The 21,549-nt window shown below is 40.7% G+C and overlaps 1 protein-coding gene across 1 annotated transcript in view; it reads left to right on the top strand.

Moving 5' to 3' along the window:
• Window positions 1-1,325, top strand: part of RFTN2 (raftlin family member 2) — a 70,084-nt gene extending 68,759 nt beyond the window's left edge. The window contains exon 9 of the mRNA XM_047720672.1: window positions 12-1,325. Within this exon, the coding sequence (XP_047576628.1) occupies window positions 12-284 (273 nt within the window). The 3' untranslated portion in view covers window positions 285-1,325. The remainder of the gene's footprint in view (window positions 1-11) is intronic.
• Window positions 1,326-21,549: the final 20,224 nt, after the last annotated feature.

Here is a 21,549-nt window from a genome sequence, read left to right as displayed (position 1 = left end):
TTGTGTTTCAGAAGAGAGCCAGCCGGCACGTGAAAGGTGAGGACAGGAGCAAAGTCACCAGCAGGAGCATCGGGTCGGACACGGCCGCATCACCGCCCGCAGAGAGCAGAAACCTGCCCGAGGAGCGCCCCCTCTGTCCGTCGAGGGAGCGCTGGGCGAGCGAGCGCAGGCCGGGCCCGCACGGCAGCGGCTCCGGGCTCAGCAGCAGCGACAGCGCGCTGCGGGACCTGGACGACGGGCAGTTTGACCAGGAAGACGGAGTGACTCAGGTCACTTGTATGTGACCGACGAAGTCACGCCACAGAAGGCCCTGTAAATAATCATTCCAATAATCGCCAACTGACTTTATTATATTACTTCATCTGCATTTATGTAATACCTTAAATTTTTCCAGACTCAGGCTTTCCTCTAATCTGCATAAACTTTGGTTCAACCTCAGACAAGGAAACATAACCAACATATTTGTAAATTTAGAATCATGTTTACACCTCTCTCAACTAAAACATCTGTTTAAACAGATGTTCCACTAGGTTATTAACCAATAATCTACTTCAGTTTCTCATGAATGTACAGGGTGTACTTTTCGTTCAGTTCCTGGAGAGAAAACTAAATAGATCAACCAGTATTTCACCTAATTAGAAAGTTCTCAGGAAGTCAGAATCTTACTTAAGTTAAAAAGCAATCTATCTCTCTCTTTGAAATCCTTCTCTCTCTTTCATATACCTGTAAAGGGCAAATTAATGAAATACCTATTTCCTGAATATAACAATTAATCCAAATTTTGTCTTTTAGTGATGACATGTATATACAAAGCAAGCTCCCATTTGTTAAAATTTTCTTCAAAAACATCATTTTGTATGTCTTTGCTTTTAAAGAAAGGGTCACCAAGTTACCAACCCTGTACTGACTCATTGAGCTTCAACTTTACTGCTTCTAATGGCCTAGATATAGAGGAAAGCAGTCTTCCTCAAAATTCAATATGAAAAGAACCCATAATCTTCAACATTTAAAAACTTTAGTAGAATGAAATAATTTTCTTCATCTTAAATTGCAAGAATAAAAAGGTACTCAGAGTCCATGTGTATGGAGACCCATCTCTTCTATCTCTGCTTTTCTTGCTCTGCCTTGCCCAGTCTTTCATAAAGATTAAAATTCTACATCATAGAGGATTTTCATCTATCTATGAAAGGCTTACTTTGAAATGTGGGAATCTTCAAGTGAAATACAACTGACTTTGCCATTGATGAATGCAGCCTATTATCTATTTTTATTAGCATTGGTGTTGACATTATAAGATCATTTGAATAATAAAATGTCATTTGTTACTGGGCTATCATTTTTTATCACAAATGCTCATAATATGCTTTGTACATATGATGGATAATTATTACATGTTATCAAATATAAAGTATGACTAAACTGGGAAGATCTCCATGAATTGTTGACAAGATCAACATGGAATTACTCTACTTCTACCACGCAGAAGCATTACCTCTGTAAGTATAAATGAGCTGATGATCATTTTGCTTAGTATTATACCGGAAATAGCTATCAACAATATCTGTAGAAATGGGTTTTTTTTGTTTTGATTTTCAGATGAACTTGAGTCCCATATTCAGAGTTGGTGAGTTTTGGGTAGAAACAAATATTACTTCTGGAGCCCAAAAAGTGTTATGAGTTATGAAGCACAGAGAATGTTCTCAGAAAGGTCAGTGATTCCAATACCAAGATCTAAAAGAGACTCCTGTATCATTTTTGTCACCACACAGAAGGGACTTCAAGTATTAAAAACAGAGATAGAAATTTATACTTCTAATTTAAAGGAAAACTAGGGAATCTATCAATCACTTAATTTTTTAAAAATTGTGTTAAGCATCTATTTTTTACAGTTTGCTTTTAATCCAAATGTTATTTCTTCTTGTTAAAAAAAACTTAATATGAAAACTTAGCAGTTATATCCCCAAAACCTATTTTTTAAGCATTTACTCCAACAACTACCCTTAAGTTACATGGCAAAACTGTATTACTGTGAATAAATAATGACCAAGTGGTTCTAGAGCATCTTAAATATATATAAGTAGCTCCAAGTCTATTTAAAAAAAAAAAAAGATAAAAAAACTTGGACTCTATATGCCCAAGGAGTTAAATGTGACCAATGATTATCTGCAACTGTATATTTAGTTCTTTTCATGACACTATGTAATTCTAGGGGCCCTAGCATGTGAACATATGAATTACTAACACCTATAAGTTATAACACAAAAGTATTAGGATCATAAATGTGGGTGTCAAGTTGTGCCGTTCGCCTCGGTGCAGTATCTCCAGGACTTCTGTCTGGGGTCTTAAAGACCAGCTGTCCGTTCCTTCCCATTTGAATCGAAGGTCACCACCCTCTTATCTTCCATGAGCAACATTTAACACCTGCTCCCCAGAGAAACCGCCTCTGAGCTGATGAGCAGCTCTATCAATGTCACAGCCGTTCCCTTCAGTGTTAAATAAATGAACAGATAAACGGGCTTTCAAGAATCTTCAGACACCCATACAAGCAGGAGGCAGAGCTATAGTCAACCCAAACCACAGCTATGGTCAGGAGCAAGTGTTTATATATTTGAATATAAATGTACCAGAACCGGTTTCATTTCTTTCATCCTGGGAGAGCTGAGAAACCGTCTCATTTTCCTAGCCTTTCCCCACGACCTTGACTCCTCACCACCACGCCTTCTGGGCCCGAAGGACTGTGGCTCTTTCAGCATCAGGCTAAAAAGGATTTCCTTCTCCCAGATCCTCAGGGCCCCAGAGTACCCCTGTATGGAAAGCCTAATCAGCGGAGAATTCACATGGAATATGTGTTAAAAACGGAAAGCGTCTGTCACTAAACATGCGAAATCAATTTATTAGCAGGTATGTAGGAAAGCTGGCTAAATACCAACCATCAGAATTCGGAGCACATCCATTTACATAATATTCCGTGTGGCTATTTATCATGCCTTGAGAGTGAAATTTATTTGTGCAATTACCTTAAGTTTATAGAGCCAGTTCTGACAGGTGATTAAGTTCTAAGATGGGGCTTGAGGTGGAAAATTAGGTAAAACTTTAAAATAATGAGCCCGGTTTCTGATATGGTCATAAATCCATTCCAAAAATGGATTCCAAAAGTGTTTTGACCGTTCATATCATTGTATGTATCAGTATCAAGGTGATTCTTGGTAGGCTTATACAAGCAGCATTTTTAGTTGGAAGCAACAGAAGTTGACCTTGGCTCATTTTGCATTAAATTTATTTCAAAATTTAATTTCAAAATTTATTTCAAAAGATATCTAGAATTGGACTTCATCAAAATTTAAAACTTCTGTTCATTAAACTCAATTTTAGAAATGAAAAAAGAAGCAACAGACTGGGAGAATATGTTTGCAAAATACATACCTGACGAAAGATTCGTATCTAGAATATATAAACGGCTCTTGCAAATCAGTAACAAAAAGACGCAGTACCCAATTTTAAATGGGCAAGAGGCTTACACACTTTTTTTTTTTAAAGATTTTATTTATTTATTTGACAGACAGAGATCACAAGTAGGCAGAGAGGCAGACAGAGAGAGAGGGAAGCAGACTCCCTGCTGAGCAGAGAGCCCGATGCGGGGCTCGATCCCAGGACCCTGAGATCATGACCTGAGCCGAAGGCAGCGGCTTAACCCACTGAGCCACCCAGGCGCCCCGAGGCTTACACACTTAATGAAAGAAAATACAGAGACTTCTGCTCCCAGAAAGATGGAGTAGATTCCTCCCGTGAAGTATGTATATCTAAAAATCCTGAACATTATATATAAAACAAACACAAGATGACCAGTGTCAAATTCCTTGGTTTTATTTTTCCTCACATATCTCAGACTTGAGACCTGAAGAAGCCAGTAATCTAGAAATGCCCCTGTTGCAGATCAAAGCACGCTGACAAAAACCTAGCAAGACAGCAAACATTCAGACAATAACCACTCTACTCCGGACAAACTCCAATAAAACCTGTGACCTCACCCCTACCTATAACCAGTGTGGACTGAACGGGAAGCATGGATTTCCACCCTCACAGGTCTATACGAAGGGGCTCCAATACCTTGGATAGAGTGATGTCAGAGAAGGGCAAGCAGGGAACCATAATTTCAACCCCACTGGCCAGTAACCTTATCCCAGCCCCCAACCTTATCCCAAAGTGTTAGTGGAGATCACGTAGGAAGCTTGGACTTCACCCCCATCCAGTAGCAATGAGGTATGTCTGTCTCTCCCCATTGTGGTGGCCTCAGAGGAGGCTTCGTGCAGAGTCAGGACTTTAGCTATTGTTCTGTGGTAATGAGGCCACTTCCACAGAGGCGTCAGCAGGGACTATGTACGCAACTGGAACTCCCAGCCCTGCACAGGCCAGCAGTGGAGACGAATACCCACATCAGGCATCAACAGAGGTTGAGTGGGGAACTTGTTTTTCTACTTCTACTCAGCACCTTGCAAGCAGTACCCCATTTCCCACACTTGAGTCGGGTCAGAAAAAGCCAGATGATACAGAAGGTATATATGAGATCTAGAATCTCATAATATAAAAATATCCAGTTTCAGGAGACAATTATCCCTCAAACCAGGAACTAGAAAGATCCCAAGCTAAATGAAAAAAAGACAAAAAATAGATGCTAACAGTACAGAGACATCAGAACTAACTTTAAAAGTGTTTGGAGAACCTACGATGAAAAATGCTTCAACAAACAATTATGAATGTGCTTAAAACAAATGAAAAAAAATAGAAAGCATCAGCAAAGAAATAGAGGATATAAAGAAGAACCAAGTGGAAATTTTAGAACTGAGAGTTGCAGTACCAAAATAAAAAGCTCAGTGGATGGGCTCAGCACAGAATGGAGAGGACAAAAAAAAAAAAAAAAAACGGGGGATGGGGGGTGGGGGCTATCTATGAACTGAAAGAGCAATAGAAATTACTCGATCTGAACAACAGAGAGAAATAGATCAAAAAAAAAAAAAAAAAAAAGGACAACCCCTTCAGGGTTTTGGACTGTAACGAAACAACAAAGGTGTAATATTCACATCATTAGAGTTCTGGGGGCTGGGGGGAGTATTGGAGAAAGGGAATCGGGTGGCTGAAAATTCCCAAATCTGTTCAGAGACAAACTAACCTTCAAGAAGGTGAAACCAATCTTCGATGTTGAAAATCACAGTAGTGGCTGCTTATGGGGTTGGGGCGGTGGAGGGGGAGGTGACTGTTAACTTGGCTCACGCAGGGCTGCTGTAACAGAATACCACGATCCAGTGGCTTTTAAACAATAGAAATCTGCTTCTCACGGTTCTGGAGGTTCAAAGTCCAAGATCAAGGTGTTGGCAGATTCAGTGTCTGGAAAACTCTGCTTCCTTATTCATAGATGGCTATCGTCTTTTTTTTTTTGTTTTTGACCTAAACTCAGTTTAATAGTGTATTAGTTTCAGAGGTAGAATTAAGTGATTCATCAGTTGCATATAACACACAGTGCTCATTACATCACGTGCTCTCCAAGTGTCCGTCACCCAATTACCCCATCCCCCGACCTCCCCGCCAGCAACCCTCAGTTTATTTCCTTTAACTAAGGGTCCCTTATGGTTTGTTTCCCTCTCTGATTTTGTATTCTTTTTCCTTCCCTTCCCCTGTGTTCACCTGTTTTGTTTCTTAAATTCCACATGAGTGAAATCATATGATATTTCTTTTTCTCAGACTGATTTATTTCACTTAGCATAATACCCTCTAGTTCCATCCATGTCCTTGAAAATGGTAAGATTTCATTTTTTGATGGCTGAATAATATTCCATTGTATATTATTACCACATCTTCTTTATACATTCATCTGTCAATGGACATCTGGGCTCTTTCTACAATTTGGCTATTGTGGACACTGCTGCTCTAAATATTGTGCAGGTGCCCCTCTGAAAGACTATGTTTGTATCCTTTGGATGCATAGTATTGCATTTGTTAGGCCATAAGGTAGATCTATTTTCAAATTTTTGAGGAACCTCCATACTGTTTTCCAGAGTGGCTATACCGGCTTGCCCTCCCACCAACAGTGTAGGAGGGTTCCCCTTTCTCGGCATCCTCACCAACATCTGTTATTTCCAGAGTTGTTAATTTCAGCCATTCTGACTGGTGTGAGGTGGTATCTCATTGTGGTTTTGGTTTGTGTTTCCCTGATGGCGAGTGATGTGGAGCATTTTTTCATGTGTCTATTGGCCTTTTGGATATCTTCTTTGGAGAAATATCTGTTCATGTCTTCTGCCCATTTCTTGACAGGTTTATTTGATCTTTGGGTGTGAGATTGATAAGTTCTTTATAGATTTTGGATACTAGCCCGTTATCTGTTATGTCATTTGCAAATATCTTCTCCCATTCTGTTGGTTGACTTTGGGTTTTGTTGACTGTTGCCTTTGCTGTGCAAAAGCTTTTTATCTTGAGGAGGTCCAGTGGTTCATTTTTGCCTTTGTTTCCCTTGTCTTTGGAAACGTGTCTAGCAAAATATTGCTGTGGCTGAGATCACAGACTTAGCTGCCTGTGTTCTCCTCTCAGATTTTGATGGATTCCTTTCTCACATTTAGGTCTTTTGTCCATTTTGAGCCTATTTTTGTGTGTGGTGTAAGAAAGTGGTCCAGTTTCATTCTTCTGCATGTGGCTGTCCAATTTTTCCAACAGCATTTGTTGAAGAGACTGTCTTTTTTCCATTGGGCATTCTTTCCTGCTTTGTCAAAGATTAGTTGACCATAGAGTGGAGGGTCCATTTCTGGCTTCTCTGTTCTGTTCCATTGATCTATGTGTCTGTTTGCGCCAGTGCCATACTGTCTTGATGATTACAGCTTTGTAATAGAGTTTGAAGTCAGGATGTGATGCCACTAGCTTTGGTTTTCTTTTTCACCATTTCTTTGGCTATTCAGGGTCTTTTCTGGTTCCATACAAATTTTAGGGTTGTTTGTTCCAGTTCTGTGAAAAAAAGTGGATGGTATTTTGATAGGGATTGCATTGACTCCTATAAATTGCTTTAGGTAGCATAGACATTTAAACAATAATTGTTCTTCCAATCTGTTAGCATAGAACATCTTCCCAATTTTTTGTGTCTTCCTCAATTACTTTCATGAGTGTTCTATAGCTTTCTGAGTGCATAACCTTTGCCTCTTTGATTAGGTTTATTCCTAGGTATCTTAGGGTTTTGGGTGTAGTTGTAAATGGGATTGACTCCTTAATTTCTCTTTCTTCTGCCTCATTGTTAGTGTATAGAAATGCAACAGATTTCTGTGCACTGATTTTATATCCTGTCACTTTGCTGAATTCCTGAATGAGTTCTAGCAAATTTTGCGTGGAGTCTTTTGGGTTTTCCACATAGAGTATCATGTCATCTGTGAAGAATGAGAGTTTGACTTCTTCTTTGCTGATCTGAACGCCATTTCTTTTTGTTGTCTGATTGCTGAAGGTAGGACTTCCAATACTATGTTGAACAACAGTAGATAGCTGTCTTCTTGGCATAACTTCACATGGTGGAAGGGGCAAGGGAGCTCTCAGACTCTCTTTAGTATGGCAATAAAGCCCATTCGTAAGGACTCCATCTCATGATGTAACAAACTACCAAATGCCCACCTCTCAAAACATCAACTGAGGATTTCAACATTTGAACTTTGGGGGGACATAGCCATTCAGTATATACCAACTATAAAGGCACACAGGGGAACTTTCCGGGGTGACAGAAATGTTCTATATCTTTATCTGGTTGAAACCCAAATAAAGGGTTGAAATAACACAAGTGTATGCAATTGTCAAAAACCCATTGAACTATATACTTACGATAGGTGCATTTTATTATGTATAAATTGTGTCTTAATAGAAGAAATACTGATTGGAGAATTCACAGAGTTGTCAGGAGGACTAGAGAACCAAGCTCAATGTTAAGCTTCCAGGACAAAGTGCAGATCTACACAAGAGAACAAGCCTGTTGAGGCACCAAGGGCCACTGTTGGGACTCCAACTGTCCAGGTCACAGCTGTAACCTTTTTCAGGACCTTGCATCCCCTAAACCCAAATGTTTCTCCTGCCATCCTTTTTGGCAAAACGACTGCCCTTTGTTCAACATTCTTCCTCTCCTGACTCGCTTGTGAATCAGCATCTCACATGGGTGAGCCTGTGCTCAACTTGGGAATGAGTCTTCTGGGTTCTACTGAATTAAGAATATGAGTGGCATTCATCAGGCTCAATTCCCCAAACATAGCCCATATGTTTATTTATGGTGTCAAGTCAAACTTTGGTTGGACCTTAAGCAAAAAGATCAAAAGTTACTATCAACAATAACGGAACAAACCAACATCCTGTGATTCCTGATATATGCTGAGAAGGACACAATATCATTTGTGGCTCTCCTGGCAAAAAAAAAAAAAAAAAAAAAGCACAGCCTGAATAAAATCATTAGGAAATGCTAGATGAACCCAAACGTTCTATAAAACAACTGACCAACATAGCTTTAAAAATGCCCAGGTCATGGGGCACCTGGGTGGCTCAGAGGGTTAAAGCCTCTGCCTTTGGCTCAGGTCATGATCTCAGGGTTCTGGGATCGAGCCCCACATCGGGCTCTCTGCTCAGTGGGGAGCCTGCTTCCCCCCCCTCTCTTTGCCTGCCTCTCTGCCTACTTGTGATCTCTCTGTCTGTCAAAGAAATACATAAAATCTTAAAAAAAAAAATGCCCAGGTCATGAAAGACAAAGTACATGAAATATAATAGAAACTGTTGACAACTAACTGCAATCCATGACCCTGGACTACATCCTAGATGGAGAGGAGGGGTGGCTGTTGTGTCTACAGGAAGTTATATAACATAACTAGGACTATGGCCTGCTGATTAGAATATAATATTGTATCAATGTTAAATTTCTTTTTTTAATTTTTTAAAAGATTTTATCAGAGAGAGGGAGAATGAGAGCAAACACAAGCAGGAGGAGCAGTAGGCAGAGGAAGAAGCAGACTCCCTGTCAAACAAGGAGTCCAATGTGGGACTCGATCCCAGGACTCTGGGATCATGACCTGAGCCAAAAGCAGACACTTAACTAACTGAGCCACCCCAGCGCCCCTCCATGTTAAGTTTCTTGATTTTGGTTACAGTACTGTGGCTATGTAAAAAAATGTCTTACAAAACAAACACAAAAATATTTAGACACAAAGGGACTAATGCCTGGCACTTAACTCTCAAATGATTCAGAAAATTAAACGTGTGTACGTATCTATGTTGAGAGACAGAGAAATAGAAAATTTGATAAAGCAAACGTGGCAAAATGTAAACAATGGTAAAACTAGGTAAAAGGTATATGACAGTTCCTTTTTTTAGAGTAAATTTTACACCCAGCATGGGACTCAAGCACATGACCCTAAGATCAAGAGTCTCAGACTCCACTGACTGAGCCAGCCAGGTGCGCCAAGACAGTTTGGGGGGTTTTTTGACAGCTCCTTTTACTCTTCTGGCAACTTCTTTGTAAGTCTGAAATTCTATCAAATAAAAAGTTTCCAAAAAAAAGTTCACCAGTCAGCCAGGAAACATGACATATGTTTACTACAAATAGCAGCTTTCTTTTTTTTTTTTTTTTTTAAGATTTTATTTACTTACTGCAGGATGAGCATGAAGAGGGGAGAAACAGAAGGAGAAGCACACTCCCAGCTAAGCAGGGAGCCCAACGTGCTGCAGAGGTCCATGCAGGGCTCCTGGGGGACTCCATGCAGGGCTTTATCCCAGGACCCTGAGATCATGACCTGATCCCGGAGGCAGCTGCTTAACTGACTGAGCCACCCAGGTGCCCCACAAATAGTAGCTTTCAAGGGGTTTGCTATAAAGCAGCAAATGCATGACTTTTAGAAAGTCTTGGTTCTGGGTCTCATTTGGGTACTGACACCTGGTATCATGGCTTATAATAAAGCTTATCCTCTCCACCAATTTAGTTAAAGATCCAGCATATTCTACTCAGAATTCTTACAGTGTGTTAAAAGGCCCCTTGAGGATATTAAAAATGCTATAAAATAATTGTATTAAATCCTGTAAAAATTTCTAACAAGAGATGTCAAGCCCTAAAGAAAGGAAGGAGATTAAAACTACTGAGTGGCTCATATTTCCCAGGCCCGGCGCTTTCACATGTGCTGTCTCATCCTCACCACAGTCATCTAAAGTTGGGTTTATTCCAGTTCACAGATTTGGAAACTGAGATCCAGAAAGTTACAGCAAATTGCTAATGATGCATACCTTTGAAGGAGAGAAACTAGAATTCAGAACTTGGCTTGATTCCAAGTTCACTGATCACTGGGAAGTGATAGATTTTCCAACTCAAAGTAGTATTTCTCTTTCCTAGAATTTCCTTTGTCCCTTTCTATTCTGAGCATTTAATTAGGTGTCATTCGAGCTCTGCAGGGAAGACAATGGATAATACCGGAAAGTACCAACGGAAGTAGTGATTAATCTGCCAGATTTTCCTCACCACTGCTAAACTGTCTACAAATCAATGTCAACAGAGAGCTAAACTCAAAAAGCTCCATTCATGACTAATCCTTCCAACTCCCTCACAAAATATCAGGCAACAGTGAGATTGCCAGGATGGCAAGACACTTATGGGAAAATCCACTCAATACTTTTGACTTATTAGGAGGAAACTCAAGAACGACTTATGTGTGATTGGTCATTCCCTAGCAGTAAAAGAGAAAGAATAAAAAGAAAGCTATTACTTATGAAACAGGAAAAAAAAAAAAGGAACTAATTAAAAAGGAGGTCACCACCTAGGAACATAGTTGAGAAGCAACTAGACATTAATTGTCTTCAGTTCATCCTCTCTCTGCTGTATGATATTAAACAAGTTGCCTAACGTCTCTGAGATTTAGTTTACCTGTAAAATGGGGACAGTAATATTGATTTCGGGGGCAATACTGAAGATTGCACAAACACAGCATCTGCCACATTTCGTTGTTGTATATCTAGACAGCAGCTTCAAAGGACAATCAGCTCTAGTAACACAGAGAACAAGTTTTATTTTTTTTTAAGTTCCTTCACCTAGTAAATCATTTCCCTACAAAACTACTATCTCAGTTGCTGAAAAAGACATTCCAAAGCATGTACCAAAGCATAAAATGTCAGTGAAGCAAAACAATAAGAAATGTAAATCAAGTTATTTTCTCATCAAAAATGGGATTACTAAATAAAACACTAAGGGGAATGAGAAGACTTGCCTGCATGGAAAGAAGTTTGAATGGACCCATGAGTTTCACTCAAATGTTCCTTTTTCCCTCCCTGGTAATCATTGCTGTGTCTGAGCCACTAGGCCTGGCTCTGGCTTGGGCTGGCTAAGAACCACCCAAAGAGACATATGGGAAATCCTGAAGTCCAGGCTTTCCAACCTAAGAATTTCTTTTATTGGTTATGCAAAAAAACACTAAAATGTGATCTAATGGGCATGCTGATCTTTAGGGATGAAGTTGTCTTCCAGTGTGAACTGGCATCTCACATGGGTGAGCCCATGTTAAAATTTCAAAAAAGAGAACCACTCACATCACTGTAACACATGTGGTTAGTACAAGTGATTTTCTATTTCTTAAGGAATGTCTTTTGAAAATCAATCTGAGGGTTTTGGAGGGGCGGGGTGTGGGGGGTTGGGAGAGCCTGGTGGTGGGTATTAAGGAGGGCACGTATTGCATGGAGCACTGGGTGTGGTGCATAAATGATGAATTCTGGAACACTGAAAAGAAATTTAAAAAATAAAAATTTTTTAAAAAAAGGAATGTCTTTAAATTTCAGTAATTAGTATAAAACTGAAACACACCAAATTTGGATATTTTTTACATTTCCTTCTTCTTTCCCAGACTAAAGGAATAGCCTAATGTTTATACTACACGTACAAAAAGTGAGATATAAAATTTCAATATTTTGGGTGCCTGGGTGGCTCAGTTGGTTGAGCAACTGCCTTCAGCTCAGGTCATGATCCCGGACTTCCAGGATCGAGTCCCGCATCAGGCTCCCAGCTCCTTGGGGAGTCTGCTTCTCCCTCTGACCTTCTCCTCTCTCATGCTCTCTCTCACTCATTCTCCCTCAAATAAATAAATAAAATCTTTAAAAAAAATTTTTTTTTCAATATTTTTTTCTGAAAATATTAGTTCCTTAACCACACATCATTTTTTTGAATTTGTTCTTCTGGGAAACTATGCATCTCAAACTTTTTATTTTTTAATCCCCTCCAAAAGTATTAAGATTTCATTTTTTTAAAATGTCCATCTTTATGATGCAGCTGCTGTCTGACGACAATGTATGTGCGTCTCTCCGTTTCTTCCCACATAGTTATGTAAAGAGCTACTGCCACAGACCCATGTTACAATGAATGAGATTCATTCCTTATTCCAAAATACCTTCCAGATGAATAAAAGATTTAAATGTAAAAAACAAAACTATAAAAATATTGAAATAATATATGACCAAATATTTAAAGCATAATTCAAAACCCAGAAGCCATAAAGGAAAAAAACTATGTAAATTCCAAGACTAAATATTTACAACTTCCACCAGGAAAACACTCCATTAATAACACCAAAAGGAAAACAAAAAACTGGAATCGAGAAATGATTGAATTATAGGGGCGCCTGGGTGGCTCAGTGGGTTAAGCCTCTGCCTTCAGCTCAGGTCATGATCTCTCAGGGTCCTGGGACTAAGCCCCGCACGGGCTCTCTGCAAAGTGGGGAGCCTGCTTCCCCTCTCTCTCTGCCTACCTCTCTGCCTACTTGTGATCTCTGTCAAATAAATAATTTTTTAATTAAATGATTGAATTATAAAGGGCTAATATTCTAAGTATACAAAGAGATGTTAATAAAATACAGATACACGGCCAAGTAGAAAAAAAAACTGCAAACAACACAGATAGTTTTTTTTTTTTTTTTTAAGATTTTATTTATTTATTTGGCAGAGACACAGCGAGAGAGGGAACACAAGCAGGGAGAGTGGGAGAAGGAGAAGCAGGCTCCCCGCTGAGCAGGGAACCCCATGCGGGGCTTGATCCCAGGACCCTGGGATCCTGACCTGAGCCTAAGGCAGACGCTTAATGACTGAGCCACCCAGGCACCCCCACAAATAGGTAGTTTAAAAAAACATATATAACCAAGAAAAAAGATGATTTCAACTCACTAATAAAAAATTGCAAAACACCAAAAAAAAAAAAAAAAAGATGTCATCTTTCTTCTCACTGAGCTGGCAGAGTTTTAAAACGATTGCTAATACCCACTGTGGCCCAGTGCGTAGTGGAGAGGAGCAGCCTTCTTGTGGAGTAACCGCTGAGACAGCCTTGAAGATGCAGGAACGGTGGGATAAAAAGACAGAAGCCGGACACAGATGAAACAATGGGAACTGCTGCACTCGTCTGGGACTGCTGACTGCTGGTCTTGCTACAAAAATAAAAAATAAAAAAATAAAAAAGCGATCTTGTTTGGATAAGCCACTCCTTTTCAACACATGCGGCGGAAGGCGGTCCTACTCATACGAGGAGTAGCGCAGGGCTCCCGCGCTGGCGGCAGCAATGCCCAGAGACATGCGAGGCAGCACCGCAAAACGGAGGAGGCTGAGCTTTGGAGCGGGGACTGAGTTCAGATCCTGACCCTGCTGCTCGTTCCTTGGACGCTGAACAACTACTCTGAAGCTCAGTTTCCTTGTATGTAAAATGGGGACAGCAGCAAATCGTATGAAAACGAAGTGGCATCATGTGGGAATGTACTTACCACAGTTTCTGACACCAAGTTAGCTGCTCGATAAATTGAAACTAATTTTTTTAAATGTCTAATTTTAAGGTTTTTTTTGTTTTCAAAGATTTATTTATTTATTTATTTATTTATTTATTTATTTGAGAGCGAGAGAGATTGAGAGCACAAGTAGGCAGAGCAGCAGACAGAGGCAGAGGGAGAAGCAGGCCCTCCGCGGAGCAGGGAGCCCAATGTGGGGCTCGATCCCAGGACACTGGGATCATGACCTAAGCCGAAGGCAGCCGCTTAATCAACTGAGCCACCCAGGTGCCCCTAATTTTAAGTTTTTGAAATAGTTCCTTTTCGTATGGCGAACAAGATTTCTCCTGGGAAACTTCAGAATAAATACAGGGCATCTTTAAAATGGGAATATCCAGGGGCACCTGGGTGGCGCAGTGGGTTAAATCCTCTGCCTTAGGTTCAGGTCAGGATCCCAGAATCGTGGGATCGAGCCCCTCATCCGGCGCTCTGCTCAGCGGGGAGCCTGCTTCCGGCCCACCCACCCCCCTCCGCCTGCCTCTCTGCCTACTGGTGATCTCTGTAAAATAAATAAATAAAATCTTAAAATAAAATGGGAATCTCCACAAACATTTAAATATATTTCTACTTGGGCGCCTGGGTGGCTCAGTGGGTTAAGCCGCTGCCTTCGGCTCAGGTCATGATCTCAGGGTCCTGGGATCGAGCCCCGAATCGGGCTCTCTGCTCGGCAGGGAGCCTGCTTCCTCCTCTCTCTCTGCCTGCCTCTCTGCCTGCTTGTGATCTCTCTCTCTCAAATAAATAAATAAAATCTTAAAAAAAAAAAGAAAACCATTTAAAAAATTAAAATATATATATATATATATTTCTACTAGTTAATAAAAAGTTTCGCCACTGCTCTACCAAGTGTATTAGGCAGTTGACGGGATCTCCAGAAGAGCCAGAGCCCCAGGACCAGATGCTCAGCAGCCAAGAGCAAATCACGTCTGCGGACAGTCATGCCGTGTCACTAGGGGCACAGAGGCCGCGAAAGGCAGGTATCTCTAATAGAAGACGGAGGAGAATATATTTCAAGAATGCTTTTTAGTTTTCAATGCTCAGGCCCTTGACAGGGATGAAATCCTCCTCCCGAAACAGACCCCCGGTGAAAGGACACAGATTCGCTCGCTCACCCACTCATTCATTTAACAAATATTTATTGACTCTCGGTCAGACGCCATGGTAGGGACTAGGGACTAGAGAACAAACAGGCAGTCTTGCCCTTCCAGAATCAATAAGCTAGCAGAGAGCTATAATAATAGAAATAATGATATAATTGTAGTTGATGGAAAGAAATACTCTTACAGAAAGCAAAATTTGCTAGGAGAACATGTAACAGATAAACCTAATATATTCAAGGTCAGGGAGGGCTTCTCTAACCAAATGATAATGATAAATAATATTTCTAATAAGAGCATGTGTTTGTGTTATAAAATTATAAGCAGATCGTTCTAAATGAAGACCTATAAACTTTTCAGGGGTCCCAAGAAAGGTTTGAGACCAGTTAAAAAAATATGGTGGCTGTAAAAATAATAAAAACTGCAAAACTAAAATATTTAATAGCTATGAAATATAAAACTTATCAACATTAGTTCCCCTCATACTCACGAAAATGTCTTTAATTTTGAAAATAATAGGTAGATTAGCTTTTCTCAATTCCAACAAATTTCAGAGAATGTGTGATTATTGATGAGAACACATAGCCAATTGTAAACTGAGTGACCAACAGAGAGCCCAATTCTTAAAACCATTCACAAAAAACCGTTCAACTTTATATTTTTAAATATAAAAATTACATTTAATGTGAAAGGGGGTTACATTTTAATATATTTGGTTTTGTGCAGGATAGAATCCATTACCTACAAAGATCTTAAAATTGTCTGACTTTTAAGGTCTTAGGCAGCTCAGTACACGGAATCCCAGACCATAAAAGCAGCAGGTGGCTGTGTCAGGGTCTTTAGCGGTAGATATAGGTGGTCGCAGGCACTGGACAAGAGGCAATCAGGAACTCGCAGGTTGAAACATTCTTCTCCCGTAGCTTTAGCGGACATTGACATCAAGAGAAATCTAGTCCTGTCACCCTCCACCTGGCCTCCCATTCACCATCACCAATACATTTCCAGGCCACATCTTTAATGATTTTTATTTCTGAGTGCATATATAATGAACTCTGGGGTACTGGTGAGCCCTTGAATCTTGCAAATGAGTGAGTCTGAGAAGTGGCAGATGATAAGAATGAGGCCTTCAACTGCAGGGCTCTGACAGCCAGAAAGACACCCTTGAGAAGCATCTCCTTCTAACGAGACTCTCCCTTCTGACCCTTAACAACCATTTCACAGACTGGCCTCTAGGAATGGCCCAGAAATGTGACCGTCAGTATGGTCACATTCTACTTGCTATTATCTTGCTCAATCTGAGCTCTCCTGATGGGTTCTTCTCATAGTGATCGCTCTGCATCTGGAACTGGTACTTAGTTATAGCAAAAAAACTTAGTCTGTACCCTTGCCCTAAAAGTTGACATCTTATTCAGAAATAACAAACCTCATTTATTCCACCCATAGTGTTCTTACCACCAAGCTCATTTTGCCACATACCATACTATATTTCCCTTGCCCCAAGCAATGCTTGAAAACTCCCCTCCTAATTCCCCTAAATCACCACTTGTTATTTTAAATCCTGTTGTATTAACACATTTAACTATGATCAGATGTTCAAAACAACTATATATAAATACACCACCAAAGAAAATTGATTGGTAAATGGATAAGGTATGAATAAAACTTAGAAAAAACTCCCTATTAATGTGAATGAGCAAAAAGGATATTTTAACAGAGGTTGTTACCAAGACATAATCTCTTCAACTAGTAACATAAGCTATTACGGTAGTCCTCCCTTATCTGCACGGCATACCTTCCAACACCCCCCGTGGATACCTGAAATCAGGGAGAGTACTGAACCCTACATAGCATATTGGTTTTTTCCTATACGTATATACCTATGATAAAGTTTAACTTACTAGACACAGCAAGAGATGAACAACAATTAATAAAACAAAGACAACAATACACTGTTGTTGTTTTTTTAAAGATGTTATTTATTTATTTGACAGACAGATCACAAGTAGGCAGAGAGGCAGGCAGAGAGAAAGGGGGAAGCAGGCTCCCCACTGAGCAGGGAGCACGATTGCGGGGCTCGATCCCAGGACCCTGAGATCATGACCTGAGCCGAAGGCAGAGGCTTTAACCCACTGAGCCACCCAGGTGCCCCGACGACAATACACTGTAATGAAAGTTAAGTGAATGGGGTCTCCTCTTGCACTGTAATCAGCCTCCTCGTGATGATGTGATGTGATGAAATATCTACATGAGGAGATGAGTGAGGTGACTGGCGCAGGCCCTGTGATACTGCCACTGACCTTCTGAACACACGGCAGGAGCGGGTCATCTGCTTCCAGACCACAGTTGACTACGAGGAGCTCAAACTACAGAAAACGAAACCGCAGATACGGGGGAAACTGTTTTATAACACAAAACTGCTATGTTACTCGGTGAATTTTTTTTAACTTTTTAAAGGTAATTTTCACAAGTAACACCAGAATGTGGAATTGAAAGACTATATATTGTAAGATTTTCTGAACTTACTTATGGAGAAATTGAAAATCTACAGTTAAAGATGCACTTTTGCATAACTAGTTCCTCTGCTTTGGAGGTCAAAGTCATCACTGTGTCTTCCTTCCCCAGCAATCTTGTTTCTGGTGCCCAGAAACTGTGGGGTTTGCACAGCTGTTATCTAGAGCTTATTTTATAATTTGCTTTCAAAATCATAAATACGGCCCTGAAAATGTTTCATCCATTTACCTAACTGGACAGATGCAAATGTATTCTCACTAGAAAACAGTGTTTTTTTAAAGGAAAACCATTCATGAATTATGTCCTCTGCATTAATAGATTACAATATCTCAATTTTTTCACTAACTAGACCTGGATTATAATAGATTGAATTTTTGAAAAGTGAGGATTTGAAATTCGGTGTTTGATATTAAGTCACTTGACACACAGAGAAGGCTCTAGCCGAGTGACGACACCCGCAACGAGCAAGTCTGACTGAAAGCAGCGCATCTGGGTCCTACTTGAGAGAGCCATCAGTCAGCGCGCGCTTTACGGGAAGCCCCGGGGAAGAATGGGTACATTGTGAAGCCTTTGGCATACTTATAAATTAGCTAATGAAAGCTGGAGGCAAATGGGATTTTATCCAGTTGATGACTGACCTATTTTTAATTTAGAATTGTAAGCCGGAGAAGGGGCTGTTTATAATCAGCCAAAATCACAGTAGTGATTAAGATATGCCCTAGAAATAAATCGGAGATTTGGAAGTCCCCAAACATCCCTGCTATTTAGTGTACTACATCTAATGTACCAAATACTCTTATTAGATGAAAAGATTTCGCACAACTGCCCACCTCTAACCTGCTCCCAGAAACTTAAGATAATGACTGCATTGTTAAGCTCTGGCTCCAAGAAGCACTTTGCTGCCCCAACTAGAGAGTCTTATCAAAAATAGAGTTTAACTTCGGTATTTTAAGAATGGAGATCACCAGAGTCCAAGAGAGTGGAGGAGTAGGAGAACTTAAGTTTGTCCGGTCCCAGGAATTCGGCTAGATCGCTATCAGATCATTCCGAACCCCCGTAAGCTCAACCACAGAGCTACGTGAAGAAGAGCAGCAACTCTGTAAATAGAAAAGCCGTCACCTTCTTGAAGGTAGGACATGCGGAGGAGCGAATCTGAGGTGATGTTTGGGGAGATAGACCATGGGGGGAAAGGGGGCCTCTGTCAGCTCCCGGCAAGTGAGAGCACAAAATCCAAACTTTTAGAAGTCTGCTCGCTGAAAGACATCACTCCAGTGGCTAAGCAGGGGTGAAACCCTCGCTGGGACAGTGAGGCCTCAGGACTCGGGGTCACAGAAGGATCGGGGGTGCCTGAGTGTGGCAGAATTCCAGGTATTGGAGTAGGGAAGCTGCTGCAAAGACCGAGCCGAGGAGCGGGCGCTCAGCCCGGGGCTGCCATAAACTGTGATCTGAGGCACAGTCGGGCCACTACTTTCAAGCAGGGTCCCCACAAGTGGCAAATCCAGGGAGACCCCCCAACTTCCTCCACTGGGAGGAGTGGTGTGGAGTGCACTGCAGGAATCTGCTGGGTTTGGAGACTCCACACGGGGCGTGTCCAGAGATCGAGACTCTCGGTCACAAGCCAGGTGAGCTCGGAGTGTGGCCAGAGACCAAGGAGCCGGAGTGATTGCTTTTCTCCGAGGGCGCACTGAAGGAGGGGAGAGAGCTCTTGGGTCCTCCAGCCCAAGGTTGGGAGGCCGCCATTTCCATTCTTGTCCCCCAAAGCTGTTCGGAAAGCTTTCAGGGAACAAAAAGCTGCCAGAAGCAAACCCAAGCAGGTTACCGAGCCGGCCCCTGGCAAGCGCGTGAGGGTCAACACAACAGGCCTCCCCCGGATCAGCAAGAACACCAGCCAACACCAAGTTTACTGATCAATGAGAACTGCAGAACTTCAGAGCTACAGGAATACAGCACAGAGAATTCATGGCTTTCCCCCATGAGTCTTTAGTCTTTCAAAGTTATTTTTTTAAATTTTTTCCTTTTTCTTTTTCTTTTTTTTTTTTAAAGATTTTATTTATTTATTTGACAGAGCGAGATCACAAGTAGGCAGAGAGGCAGGCAGAGAGAGAGAGGAGGAAGCAGGCTCCCTGCCAGGCAGAGAGCCCGATGCGGGACTCGATCCCAGGACCCTGAGATCATGACCTGAGCTGAAGGCAGAGGCTTAACCCACTGAGCCACCCAGGCGCCCCTCCTTCCTTTTTCAACCAATTATTTTATCAATTCTTTTTTTAAATCCTCTTTAATTTTTTAATTTTCATCTTTATAGTTACATTATATCCTTTCAATATATTTATCTTCGCATATGTAAGTTTTTCATTTTTTATGATTTTGAGATGTAGTTTCTTCTAACAAACTGAACAAAACACCCTCAGGAGAGAGTACACTGCTCCACTCAGCTCACCTATTTGTTTATATCCCTTTTTTGTTTCTCATTTTGTTTTGTTTTGATTTTCTTTTAATTTCCTATTTTACAGTTACATTCTTTTTTTTTTTTTTAAGATTTTATTTATTTATTTGACAGAGATCACAAGTAGGCAGAGAAGCAGGCGGGGTTGGGGGGCAGGCTCCCCACTGAGCAGAGGGCCCGATGCGGGGCTTGATCCCAGGACCCTGGGATCATGACCTGAGCTGAAGGCAGAGGCTTAGCCCACTGAGCCACCCAGGTGCCCCTTACAGTTACATTCTATTGTTTCAGTGTATTTATTTTTATACATATATATGTTTTTCTTTCTTTAAATTTTGGTAACTAGTTTTCTGAAAAACAGACCAAAATACACAGAATCCAGTGTACTGCTTTATTCTGCTCCCCTATCTTATTATATCCTTTTCTTTTTTAAGTGTCTTTTTTTTTTTTTTTCCTGGTCTCTTCTGATTTCTTTAGTGCATATTTCTCTGGGATTGTTGTTGCCATTTTAGTATTTTGTTCTCTCATTCATCTATGCTTCTCAAGACAGAATGAAAAAATGGGAAAACTCACCTCAAAAAAAGAGAACAAGAGGCAGTACTGACTGCCAGGAACCTAATCAGTATGGACAGAAGTAAGATGTAGGAACTAGGGTTCAAAATAATGATTATGAAGATAGTAGGCAGGCTTGAAAAAAATCATAGAAGATACTAGAGAATCCCTTTCTGGAAAATAAAAGAACTAAAATCTAACCAAGTCAAAATAAAAAAGGCTATTAATGAGATGCAATAGAAAATGGGGGCTCTAACTGCTGGGATAAATGAGGCAGACGAGAGAATTAGGGACATGGAAGACCAAATGATGGAGAATAAAGAACCTGAGGAAGAGAGAAACAACTCCTGGATCATGAGGGGAGAATTTGAGATATAAGTGATACCATTAAGCAAAACAATATTAGAATAATTGGGATCCCAGAAGAAGAGGGAGCAGAAGGTATATTGGAGCAAATTAAAGTGGAGAACTTCCCTGATCTTGGGAAGGAAACAGGCATTCAAGTCCAGGAAGCACAGAAAACCCCCTTCAACATCAATAAAAGTAGGTCAAACCCTGACATATAATAGTAAAACTTACAAATCTCAGAGACAAGGAGAATATCCTAAAAGCAGCTTGGGAGAAGAGGTTGGTGACCTAAAAGAGTAGAAACATTAGACTGGCAGTAGACTTATCCACGGAGACCCGGCAGGCCAGGAAGGACTGACAGGACATATGCAGGGTGCTAAGTGAGAAAAATATGCAGCCAAGAATACCTTATCCAGCTAGGATGTCATTCAAAATAGAAGGAAAGAGAAACTTCGAGAACAAACAGAAACTAAAAGTATTTGTGATCACCAAACCAGCCCTGCAAGAAATATTAAAAGGGATCCTTTGAGTGAAGAGACCCCAAAAGTAACAGACCAGAAAGGAACAGAGACAACATACAGAAACAGTGACTTTACAGGTAATAAAATGGCACTAAATTCATATCTTTCAATAGTTACTCTGAATGTAAATGGGCTAAATGTGCCAATCAAAAGACACAGGGTATCAGAATGGATAAAAAAGCAAGACCCATCAATATGCTGTCAGCAAGAGATTCATTTTAGACCCAAAACCTCCAGATTGAAAGTGAGGG

The sequence above is a fragment of the Lutra lutra genome, chromosome 3 (genome assembly GCF_902655055.1).
Source record: "Lutra lutra chromosome 3, mLutLut1.2, whole genome shotgun sequence".
Classification (NCBI taxonomy): Eukaryota; Metazoa; Chordata; class Mammalia; order Carnivora; family Mustelidae; genus Lutra; species Lutra lutra.
This window is presented reverse-complemented; position numbering and strand designations above follow the sequence as displayed.